The sequence below is a fragment of the Anopheles gambiae genome, chromosome X, assembly GCF_943734735.2.
Source record: "Anopheles gambiae chromosome X, idAnoGambNW_F1_1, whole genome shotgun sequence".
NCBI lineage: Eukaryota > Metazoa > Arthropoda > Insecta > Diptera > Culicidae > Anopheles > Anopheles gambiae.
In genome coordinates this window covers 24,094,944-24,107,731 of record NC_064600.1, presented here as the reverse complement: position 1 = coordinate 24,107,731, position 12,788 = coordinate 24,094,944, and the positions used below count along the sequence as shown (strand labels likewise).

The following is a 12,788-nucleotide window of genomic DNA, read 5'->3' as shown; positions in this document are numbered from 1 at the left end:
AAAAAGATTTTAATAATGAATGAACTTCATATTTTACCTATAGCAGGTCATGCAGGAATTCCTCGTACCTTAAATACCATAAGACAAAAATATACGTGGAAAGGTATAGAAGCAGATGTAAGAAAAATGGTCACAAACTGTAACGAACTCCAAATGTATAAAAAGAAAAATGATCCTAAAATACCGATTAAACTCACAACAACAGCTAGCGAACCATTTCAAAAAATTTATCCGGATCTAGTGGGACCCGTGGTTAAATCAAAGGGATACGAATATATATTAACGACACAATGCGACCTTACAAAGTTTGTAACGTCCACACCCATTTCTGATAAACGAGCTGACACTGTAGCTAGAGCGTTGATGGAAAAAGTAATTTTAAAATATGGAGTACCACAATCAATATGCACAGATAGAGGAACAGAATTTATGGCAAAAATATTTGAAGAGTTATGTATCGAACTTAATATTCAAAAGCTCAACTCGACAGCATATCACCACGAAACAATAGGAGCTTTAGAGAACTCGCATAAAATGCTAGGAAATTTCCTGCGAATATATTGTAACGGCGATCCGCTAGCATGGAAAGACTGGGTGCAATTTTATGACTTTGCGTACAATAACACGGTGCATTCAGCGACAGGATATACTCAGTTTTACTTAGTTTATGGTAGGCAATCTAATGTTCCATCAAATCAAAAATTTTACAATAATAGAATAGCTATAATTTAGAAAATTATGTTGAATTACTCAAAGCAAAACTAACCATCGCGCATAAAGAAGTAAGAGAGATTATTAAATCGGAAATTGGAAACAAAAATTAAATACGATGTGAATTGTAAACGGATGGAATTTCATGAAGAAGACAAGGTATTAATACGGAGTGAAACGGCCAAGAAACTCGAGCCTATGTATACAGGGCCATACGACATAATCAGTGATAGCAATGAAAATGTAGAACTAAACATAAACGGAAATCCGATATTGTACATAAAAATAGAGTTGTATTGTATTGTTTATTGTATTAAGTGATTGGCCAAACAAGCGGCCTTATCACTGAATTAAAACTGAAACTTAAATAACTAACGCAGTGTACAATGATAAGACGGATCAACAGAATCTAGTAGGTAGGTGCCAGTCAAATAAAATGTAACGCTGATTAAACTTACGGGCCATCGCAGTCATTGGGTCGTTCTCGCTGTATGCACGTCTTGTAAGGTCAGTTCTTATTAGTCTGTAGTTACGGAACACTCTAGGAGGGACATTTATGTTGACTCTAGCCAGTAGTTCTGGCGAATCTATCTCACCGACAATAAGTTTGAACAAAACGTACATTGGGCATTATCACGTCTCCTAGCAAGTGTGTCCAGACCAAACAATAAACAACGAGTATGATACGATGGACGAGGGGTTACATTACGCCACGGAGTGAAGTGTAGGACAATACGAGTAACTCTCTTTTGGACAGCTTCTATTCTATTGGACCAAACACTAGATAACGGACACCAAACTGTAGAACTAAACTCGAGGATGGAACGAACATAGGACTTATACAGAGTTAACAGGCAGTGTGGGTCATTGAGTTCTTTTGAATGTCGACGAATAAATCCTAGCATTTTGTTAGCTTTGTCTAAAATATCACAGTAATGATGTCGGAAATCTAGTTTGCGATCCAGGGTGACTCTTAGATCCCTGACCGTATTGCACCGCGGTAGTTGTGTCCCTGATATGCTATAGATATACCTTATCGGACTAGCTATTCTAAAGAACGACATTGACGTACACTTATCAACAGAAATTAGCAGGTCGTTGTTGATACACCAGTCAGAGAAAACATCAATCGATCTTTGCAGAGAAAGAGAGTCGGAAGTGTTCCGTACGATACGAAACAGCCTAACATCATCCGCATAAAGCAGACAATCTGCTTCCAGTGTGGCCAGTGTGACGTCGTTAATAAAAAGCGAGAACAGCAGTGGTCCCAAGTTGCTGCCCTGAGGGACGCCAGATGAACTCTCGAAAACGTTAGAGGAGACACCATCGATTTGTACGTAGTAGCTACGTTTAGAGATATAGAACCTGAACCAATTCACCAGCGGAGTAGAGAGACCGATCCGGGCGAGCTTAGCCAACAGCAAGCGATGGTTCACACGATCAAACGCAGCCTTAAGATCAGTGTATACTGCATCCATCTGAGCTCCGGAAATAAAGGCTGCGTGGCAGTTGGAGACGAATTCCACCAGGTTTGTGGTAACACTGCGTCGAGGAAAGAAATCATGCTGGCGTGTAGAAATATAAGAACGACAGTGATACATTAGCGAGTTTTGTATGACGATCTCAAACACCTTGGCACAAGAAGGCACGATGGTTATACCGCGGTAGTTCTCAGCAGAGTTTTTATCCCCTTTTTTGTACACCGGAAACATCACAGAGGATTTCCAGGCCGTGGGTAGAAAAATAATTGACTGCATCAACACAAATGGTTAAGGAGTTTCGCGTGCACCAGTTATCGAATTCTTCTAGTGAAGCCTGGAGTATGCGATGGTCGTCTGGTCCCTGGATTTGCCGAAAGATTTTGGTGTCGTCCGCATAGAGCAGGTGATTATTCGCAGGAAGGATCGTGGAGACATCTGTAGCAGATTTACTGCTAACAGTAGGTCACATCTAACTTAGCATTGCCAAAAGCCAGGTAAAAAGAGGTTAACCACCAGAAGCGCAAGCGCATAGCCAGCAGCCAGGTAAAGAAACATTAAACACCAGAAGCGTAAACGTTCTCGTGTTTTACCCCAGAACATAAATAAGGAAAACGCGCCACAGATATACAATTAAACTTCCGTAAAACCCGGGCATAAACAGGAAAACGTTCGCTGCAATGCACGGATAGTTGATTAAACACAGGCATGCTAGGTATAATTTAAGAAACACCTTTAAAAAAACCCAATCCCGGAAAACCAAACGAAAGCTCACATTTGACAAACATCTGGTTGCCAAATGTGTCACAACTTTCACACCATATTTGTTATAAATAAAGCTCCAACTGATGGAGAAGTCAGTTCACCTTCCAGAGACACGTAGATCACTCGTGTTCTGGTGCATCTCACCAATTTGCAGATTCCGCCGAAGACTCTGCCCAATTTGATAATCACTTTTTGGTTATCAGCTGTTCAGTCAGTTGACCGATCAGCATTACCCTCATCGAAGTAAAGTGCACGTTTGCACTAGTTCCACCCAACTTCTCCCACGGTGTCCGATTCCGCCTCGGTCATCAACTCGACGCGCAAGGTCGATCCAGTCCGTGATTCCGCCGACGTAAGCAAGTGCTTCTTTTCGAACTAGCGTAAGTGTGAACGGGTTGACGTAACCGATACGCGACGAATGTGTATACATTTTGGTGTCGCGTTCCGTACGATCCCCTTCTTCGTCCCACACCCTTTCACTGCGCTCCGCGCATTGACTCACCGAAACGGTTTGAGAAGCGCGGCCGAACCTACCACACATCATTTATTTAAAGGACAAATAGTAAAGGTCCTAGATTGCTGCCTTGAGGGACGCTAGAAGAAGCACGGAGGGATCTAGATAAATGGGGCCCCATCCTAACGGAATAAGTGCGGCCCATTAGGTATGATATCAGCCAAGCAACTAGGGGATCTGGGAGGCCGAGTCTGTCGAGTTTTGCTAGTAATATGACGTGAGATATCCTATCGAAGGCGGCTTTTAAATTGGTGTAAATGAAATCTACTTGAAAGCGAGCATCAATAGATTTATGGCAGCTACTGACGAATTGCATAAGGTTTGTGGTTGTTGATCTGTTAGGAACAAATCCGTGCTGATTCGGGCTGATGTAATTGCGGGCAGAGGCCAGTAACGGTTCATAAACAAGCAGCTCAAGCACTTTTGCAATGGCCCCTAGCGATGTAATGCCGCGATAGTTAGAAGCCTCATTCTTGCAGCCTTTCTTATGGATTGGTGTTAACCATGAGACCTTCCAGGAGATAGGAAAGGTGCATGAACGTAGTGATTCCTCGAAGATTTTTACTAGTATCGGAGCAATCGACGCAGTGCACTTTTCAGGATCACTGCCGGGATGCCATCAGGGCCGGCGGTGTAGGACATCTTTAGGCGGTCTATGGCGCGGGTGACTGACGAGATATTAATGACCGGAAGCATGGGACGAAGTGCATCTGCTGGTGTGTTAGTAAGTGCAGCATGAAGAGCCTCGGGGTGCATGTTTTCAGAAAAAAAAGTGTCCTCAAAACGTGTAGCAAACAATTCGCACATATCTGGGAGTGTGCAAGCTCGGTTCCCCTTGTAGCGGATCAAACCTGGGAAACCGGAAGATTTGCGCTTATTGTTTGCGTAGGTCCAGAAGTGTTGAGGATGCACGCGCAGCTTTTTTTCTATATTTCGTAGGTACCTGCGGTGGCAGATTCTGTTATAACGTCGATAAAGTGCGTGGACGCTATTGTGGTAAACCCGCAAAACGGGACACCTTCGATCACGCGAGTTACGATATGCAGCACGTTTCGCTCTTTTCAATGTACGTAGTGTGCGGTGACCCCAGGCCGGACCTCGATGCGGCTTTTTGACGGGGACGCATTCGTTAAGTGCCGTTTGCATAAACTGAGAGAAATCATCGACAGCATGGTCAAGAGTTAAACAGTTCGAGCAGTCAAAAGATTCGTCATATTGTGAGATCAATCTCTCGAGCTTAGGCAAATTAATACGACTAAAATCGAGCCGCCTTTCCGCAACATTAGATGGTAGTTGGGCAGTAGGAGTATCAATGTTGAGATTGAACTCCAATGGTGGATGATGGTGATCGATCGGCATTAGGGGATATCAGAGGTCCGTATGGACGATGAGGCTGAAGCAGCTGGCCAATTTGCATAAATCAGATCAAGAGTTCTGTACAGATAGTTTTTGTTGTTGTTGAGTTGATATAAAGCGTTCAGGTGCAATCCGTCAATTAATTGGGCACATCGTGCTAATTGAGTATGAGGCTCGAAAAAGCCGTATCTTGTTCGACAGGTGCAGGTGACCAAGAGAGAGTAGGCTGATTAAAGTAACCGAGGAGCAAAAATCTATCATCCGGACATAAGGAGGCGCAAATTTCATTGACCCATTTTAGCAATTCATTTATTTTCGTCTCGTCTGTGCTGTGATTTGGTGGAAGATAGACTACAGCAATATACAAACGATGGTTGCTTAGCTGAATGCAGATGCATGTTACCTCGAGTGTCTGGGACAGCAAATGATTCGCGTACGACGAGAGGGAAACACTGCATGCAATTAGAACACCACCCTCGCGAGAGTGAGAGCTATTGGTGGTATCTCGGTCACAACGGTAAATACGATACTCATCACCAAACAAGAGAGCGGTGGGAATAGAGGGATCAAGCCAGGTTTCGGTAAGCACCAATACATCGTATTCAGTCTCCATTACCGATAAGCGGAACTCATCGGCTTTAGAGCGTAGACCACGCACATTTTGATAAAACACGGTTATACGCGTCGCTTGATCGCTGGGTGCTTGATGTAATGAAGTTTTAGTAGCTGGTATGTTGGAAATGACGGAGCTTATCGTAGATGGTGAGTATATGATGAGTGTTTGTGTTGTCGAAGGGATTGCTCGGACCGTGTGAGTACCATATGACTGCGCTGCTGTGGTGCGGTTATTTCGGAAAAAATGGTGTTGAAATCGTACCCATAAGGCCTTGCTACATGAACCGAAATTTCAAAAAGTTTTCGGCCAAAAGGGGGGGGCCAGGCGAAAACTTTACGTCAAAAAAATTTGAGCTCCGAGAGCTGAAATCTCATTCGAAATCTTTTTGACAGCAACCCGAAAACTCAAAATGACAGCATTGTAGGTGTCAACAGGAAAGGGAAGAGCATTATCACAACAAAACAAAATTAAACAAGCATAAAGCCGGCATTGTGAAAGTACGGTATTAATTATCACTTATTTTCCGTGTTAATATTAAATAACCATCCATGTGTAGATTATTTTAGCAGAACCAAACAAAACATTTAAAAAAATGAATGTAAATCAGAACGGATCAGGACCGGGAACGGCGTCAAGACAGCGATCGAAATCGGTACAGCAATCGGGACCTGGACCAGCAACGATATCAGTAATGGCACCGATATCAGGACGGGTACCGGTATCAGTACTGGCACCGGTATCAGTACGGGCACTGGCATCAGGACTGGCACCGGTATCAGGACGGGCTTCGGGAATAGGGCTGGCATCGGGATCAGGCCTGGCATCGGAAGCAGGACTGGCACCGGTATCAAGACTGGCACCGATTTCAGGACGGGCATCGGCATCAGGACGGGCACCGGTATCAGGACGCGCTTCGGGATCAGGCCTGGCATCGGGATCAGGACTGGCTTCGGGAGCAGGCCTGGCATCGGGATCAGGACTGGCTTCGGGAGCAGGACTGGCTTCGGGATCAGGACGGGAACCGCGTAAATATATGCGAGAGGTGAGTATGGGTGTACTTAATTAACAACGGCTGAGTGACTATGTTGGATGAGGTTAAAACTAGATCGCTGCAACTGCCGTTGCTCGTAGTAGTGGTACTTACATGGTTTAAGAATTTACCCCAGGGTATCGCCACACTTATCTTGCCTCTTGCCTCTTGCCAACTTGCCTCTCGTAAACTCATTACTAAACCGGGTTTTTTTTTTTTAATTTCTCCTTTGTTCCTGCACCTGTGTCTGTTGGATCGTGTTCCTCCAAAAATCCAACCATGTCATTTTCTATGCCTGTTTTCTTTAGTGCTTTTCCTTGTTATGTTTTACAATTAAAACACCGTACGTCTTATTAATTTTTTAACTACTATTCCAGGACGTGGAGCTCTGCTTGCGGATGGCTAATGCGGTAAAAAAACAGAACATCATCTACAATAAAAAATCTCCGCATTATAAAAACCGAGACCGTCAAAATGATGCATGGATGTGTGTCGCAGAAGAGGTCGGGTTGACCATGGCAGAGGCCAAAAAAATGTGGCACAACATGCTGGCCAAATATCGGTCATACCGATCCAAAGTGCGCCAGAGCATGCAGACCGGGTCAGGTAAATTGTTTTTTTTTATTCAAGCTAAAAGGCTACAACTAACCTGTTGACTATTTTAGCCTACGCCGAAGTTTATCGCCCGCGATGGCCAGCCTGGAAGGCTTTGTCGTTTATGAACGATGCGTCGGAGGACGCTGAACATGCAGACACGGTAAGAATAATCTGTTTTTTTTTTGTTTCTGTTAATCGATCTACCGCACACTTTGTTATTAAATGTATTAGTTGCACACTTTAAGATATGAAATGTATTAGCTCTTTCTTTTTTTGAAAAGTGGTTTTATTATGTTACTTTATCGATAATAATGTAAAAAAACATTTAGCCATTGGCTAAATATTGTAAATAATAAATTATTTTCCTAACTACCACGTTTTGCGCAAATAATGCGCAAAACCGTCACTGCCTTGAAATTCTATAGTTTCATATTTCGAAATCGAAGGAAATTAGTCGGTAGCTTGATACCATTTTCATTAAACAGTACCAAACCGGCATAGTTTTTGCTGTGGTGCAATGATGAGCTATAATTTGGTCGTGTGAAACAATTGGCGAATGACCCTGCTTATGGTTTCAAGGTGACCATACAAAATAATAACTATAATGCAAACAGGGATTCAATAAGTTCATCCATTGATTTAATAACTATGTGATACAGGATAAAATGTTCACAAAATTATTTACCGTTGAAATTATCCCTAGAATTACATACTTTTAACGTGCTACTGTACCAACGCGTACCATTTCTGTTACTTCAATAACTTTTGCCCTATGTGTTATATTAAAAAAGTTAGCATTTTGCATGCGTTGCAAAATCAACTAAGTTTGTTACAATTCATGCGTGGTTATATGCATTGTTGTTGTTCTTATATGATATATCTTTGAAAGCTCTATGTTTTTTCGTGTTATCTTGTTACATGATATCACTTCAAAAAGTTTTCGGAAGCAGCGTTGTCACAAATGGTATATTTATAACATACTAATACCTTTTTACGTGCAACTTGCCCACTTTGGCCAAGACCATGGTTTGCTGCAGAAAAGCCCGGCATCATATCGAGATTTGTACCAGCATTCCAACTCTACAAATTTTGTTTTTATTAAATACTTTATTTTCACCTCCGAACCCTAAGTTTACCAGAGTAAAGCCTCTCAATATTATATTATCAATATATTACATCAAAATTAAAATATTATATATGTTTTTACTAGTTAAGGAATATAATTATTTGTCTTCATTGATCAGTAAATCAACTGTTGCCAATAAACCGTTTATAATCGATTAATGTAGTTATATTTCATTTTATTTCATATTTCTGTTGATTTTTTTTATGTTAGTCTTCATGTTTTGAGAGTCCAACAATCACAATGAAACTCATTTCATCGTTAAAGTAGCTGTTTCAGCGTGTTGGTCAATTTGTATGGTTAACGTCAAATATATAGATAATATCACATCAATATCATAACATGTTATTAGTGAAGGTTAAGGATGATGTCGTTGATAAATCAATTCAAACAAATTCGTTGTATTTCAATGGCTTATTCTTATTTGACATGTTGTGCAACGACCTGACCATTATGGTTAATAGTTCAACCATAATGATTATAATTATGTTTAAAGTCTAGTGCCATATGCGTTCCAATATTCAACAATCGATCAGGTGCCCTTGACGAAACACCTTGCAGACCTGCTAACCCTTCATTGGCTCTCCAATCGCCAGGTACCAAGTTTCCGTTAACGACTCTGTCGAATGAAGATGGTGGCGAGTAGATATGCCTTGAAGCACTTTTACGCAAGAAATTGTGTAAATATAATGGCGTTAAAACAACGTGTTTTGCTACATCCGGTGGAAGACGTATTGGCCCACTTAATACTTCGAATTTGTTTGTCACAATTCCCAGCGCATTTTCAACGGGGATTCGAGCTCGGGAATGTCTATAGTTGAAAATGCGCTGATAACTTCCAGGTGAATGGATTCCACCAAATGGACGGATGCAGTAATCGGTATAGGCGAAAGCCTAGTCTCCTAGCAAGAAGTACGGTACTGGAACTCTATATGGTACTCGCAAAGGCTCTGGATCAGGTATATTCAACAACTTGTTTTCCAGTTTTTGAAACAATCGACTGTTTCGAAGTATTCCTCCATCCGAAATGCCTCCTTTTCCTCCCGCATCCGCGAACAGAAAATTGTAGTCAGCGTCCACTATTACTAGAAGCACAATACTAAAAAAGTTTTTGTAATTGTAGTAATCGGATCCACTGTGTACAGGAGCGCGGATTTTGACATGCTTTCCGTCCATCGCACCAATGGCATGGGGGAAGTTCCAACCCTGCTCAAACCTTTGTGATACCTCCAGCCATTGTTGTTTAGTGGACGGTAGCTGAAAATAAAAAAAGAACATTGAATTGGCGTGCATTTCAATTAAAACGAAAGCCTTTGTAAAGTAAACATAATGAACCTTAGACTATTTATTAGTAATAATAAATGTTAAATTTAAAAAAAAGACGCGAGATTATCCCATAATTTTACTGTGTATAAAGTATTTTTATGTAGATGAAAGGATTATTAATATAAACATACATTTTCTATATTGCAAACAAGATTTTTTTCCATTATTATTTCTAATAATTTTGTACCCATTTTTCATTTCAGCTTGACGAGGAAGATGAGGGCCTTGCTCTGAACTCCCTCGTCACAACGGGTTCGGCAGTTGCACGATCCCGGATCCTTGCCGATCACTCATACATTGAGTATGATCCACCTTGTTCCCTTAGTCCCGACCCTACATACACTTTTTCCACCCAATCCTTCAATCCTAGCGAACCTCTTTAGTCCCAATCAACCTCCAACCTCCATCAACCAATCCGTCATCCTACACCATCCCGAAATTCTCCCCTTCCCTGCCCTTCTCAGGTATCCTTTCCTCATCAAGTCTCCCGTCCTTCCCAAGCCTCTCCCATCCAAAACCTGTCCCATCCTCGGCAAGGACGGCGTCGTCGACGAACTAGTGACTAGTGACGAGGGGCTTCGTATGAGCGAGGCCCTCACACGCGTGGCGGAAGCCACGATGGCCAATGCAAACTCATCGGAGAATGTGTTTGGCCGCTGGGTCGCTGAATTCCTGACGAGGTTCACGCCAGAGGAATAGCGTGTTGTGAACTCAAGGATTCAGCGAACCATGCTAGATGCCGAGGAGTTTGTGTTGGCCAACCGGGCCAACCGTCGCGATGGGGATCAGCCATGAGTTATGTAAATAGTTGTATATAATAAGTTAATAGTTAGTTAGATAGTAGATAGTCTTGTAAATAGTTACCATATAGTATAGAATTAGGATAGGATAGGGTTTATTTAGAATTTTGTTTTAGTTACTACTTTGATTTTTTATTGTAGCTTTAAGGTAGTGTTTATGTTTTGAATTGTTTTGAATGAAAATGAAAAATGAATTAAAAAATAATTGAATAATTAGTTTAACTTGAGTTGTAAGATGACATGAATCACACATGAATCAAAATATAATAAAACATGAACTTTTTAGTACATCAAACACTATTCAAACGCATATCTTCTAATCTTCTAAACGTTCTGCTAATCGAAGAACGAGACACCTGAAATAAAATAAAAAAAATATTATTTTCCGTTTTTAAGCCGTGCTAATCATACCAACCTGAAATAAAAATTGCAAGCTACTGAAGGTATGGCCTGTAGTTATGTAGTGAAGCAATATTATCAATCTTTCTTGAGTGGTGATGACATCGCCCATAAAAATAAAAATTCCAAATCTTCTGGTATTACGCGAATGAAGGTATTAATTGTTTCGTTGGTCCGTTCTGCGACAATATCATCCAACAAACGGTTGCCGTCTTGACGTCGCTGGAAAAACATTGGTCGCATCCACCAGCTGCGCACAATTCGCTAGTTGCGACCCCTTAGCTGTTCCACGTTTAGTTCTACCGCCCACGATAGCGAAGCCAACCATTCTTCACTCATTAAAAGATTATCCATTTTTATCCGGCTAAATTTACACACAATCGATAACAACGCGTAAACGATTCTGCTTGTAAACAAACGCTTGCTTCAATTGACAGCGGCTTTGTGTTTTCGGTGGTGCACAAAACGCGTCTACACGACCCGAAATCTTTTTGACGTAAAGATGTCTGATTTTTGAGTTTTCGCCTCGAGTTTTCGGTTCGTGTAGCGAGGCCTATACAATTCAATTCCTCGAACGCCGTCGAATTTGTCCAGCAGTGTTCATACGTGTGCTGTTGGTGTGGAATTCATCGAACGCGTTCGAACTGGCTCATTTGTGTTCGATCTGTGTTCTTGTCGTGTCTCTAGCGGTGGACTGTAACTTGAGGGGGTGGGGTAGTAGTTTTCTTTCACCGTAAAATTGGGAGCCCTCACGGTCAAGACGATCTCTCTTCGTTGATGTCGCATGCAAGACTAAAAAAATCATTTATTGTCACTTCAATTCTACTGTCACAAAAATCCAAACCCAAGCAGCAAAATGTCAGTTTGCCCAAGCAGCAAACGCTATGCACAACTCGCACAACAGTTCTGTTGGTGTGTAAATTGTACCTACACAACTGAATTCATCGAACGCGTTCGATCTGATCCGTAAGTGTTCGATCTGTGTTCTATTAATGTGTAAATCGTACCTACACAACTGAATTCATCGAACGCGTTCGAACTGGCTCATTTGTGTTCGATCTGTGTTCTGTTGGTGTAGAAATTATACTTATATAATTCAATAGATCGATCCCGTTCAAACGGATTATTCATTATTCGCGAATGAACTGAACTGGAATTGATTGTGCTCATCATGTTGATCCATATTTAAGTAGTTTTTTTTTATAGAATCCTAGAGTGTGTATAAGGCATAGGGTACAATATATGTTGGAGACATTTTTGCTCGTATTAGTTTTTTACGTGAAAGTTTTTGGTCAGTTTTGCGATAGCTTGTGTTGACAAGACACCAGATAGGCCGAGTGATTAATGTTTTTAAATGATTGGTGTCAACCACAGAATGAGTACTTCTTTGGCTACAGAATGCGTCTATGGTGGGTAAATGAAAAAAATAACGAGCATATTTTGTGAATAAAAACCCCATGAAACAAAGAACGAAAGAATCGTCGTTCGCGTTCGGTTCTTTTTGGTAAGCTAGTTCGCTTTCCAAAAAGAACCGAACGCGAACGACGATTCTTTCGTTCTTTGTTTCATGGGGTTTTTATTCACAAAAAACGCTCGTTATCTTTTTCATTTACCCACCATAGACGCATTCTGTAGCCAAAGAAGTACTCATTCTGTGGTTGACACCAATAATTTAAAAACATTAATCACTCGGCCCATCTGGTGTCTTGTCAACACAATCCATCGCAAAACCGACCAAAAACTAGCATGTAAAAAACTAATACGAGCAAAAATGTCTCCTGCATATATTGTATCCCATGCCTTATACACTCTCAAGGATTCTATTTAAAAAAAACTACTTAAATATGGATCAACATGATGAGCACAATCAATTCAGTTCTGTTCATTCGCGAACAATGGCTAATCCGTTTGAACGGGTTCGATCTATTGAATTGTATAGGTATAATTTCCATACCAACAGAACACAGATCGAACACAAATGAGCCAGTTCGAACGCGTTCGATGAATTCAGTTGTGTAGGTACGATTTACACATTAATAGAACACAGATCGAACACTTACGGATCAGATCGAA

General features: G+C 41.2%; 1 protein-coding gene and 1 long non-coding RNA gene across 3 annotated transcripts; one reads left to right on the top strand and one right to left on the bottom strand.

The window, feature by feature from the left end:
• Positions 1-5,037: 5,037 nt before the first annotated feature.
• Positions 5,038-8,359, top strand: LOC133391671 (uncharacterized). Of its 2 annotated transcripts, XM_061647301.1 has the most exons (4): positions 5,038-5,937; positions 5,997-6,482; positions 6,848-7,076; positions 7,136-8,359. In XM_061647301.1, exons 2-4 carry the CDS (start codon positions 6,033-6,035, stop codon positions 7,309-7,311), a joined length of 855 nt encoding a protein of 284 aa, XP_061503285.1. In that variant the 5' UTR covers positions 5,038-5,937; positions 5,997-6,032; the 3' UTR covers positions 7,312-8,359. The 2 variants fall into 2 exon arrangements, with proteins under 2 accessions (XP_061503285.1, XP_061503296.1); XM_061647312.1 differs by lacking the exon at positions 5,038-5,937 and having other exon boundaries at positions 5,944-6,482.
• Positions 8,360-8,571: 212 nt separating this feature from the next.
• On the bottom strand, positions 8,572-11,510 carry LOC133391677 (uncharacterized). The gene is made up of 2 exons (XR_009765149.1): positions 10,732-11,510; positions 8,572-10,672 (listed from the first exon to the last, which is right to left on the bottom strand). It is a non-coding gene; the product is annotated as an uncharacterized LOC133391677 (long non-coding RNA).
• Between the last annotated feature and the right edge of the window lie 1,278 nt (positions 11,511-12,788).

Excerpts from the sequence above, each read along its gene's own strand:
- LOC133391671 (XM_061647301.1), top strand. The coding sequence starts at position 6,033 with ATGAATGTAAATCAGAACGGATCAGGACCGGGAACGGCGTCAAGACAG. Across the intron at positions 6,483-6,847 it reads CGCGTAAATATATGCGAGAG|GACGTGGAGCTCTGCTTGCG; the intron begins GTGAGTATGGGT and ends CTACTATTCCAG. Across the intron at positions 7,077-7,135 it reads GAGCATGCAGACCGGGTCAG|CCTACGCCGAAGTTTATCGC; the intron begins GTAAATTGTTTT and ends TGACTATTTTAG.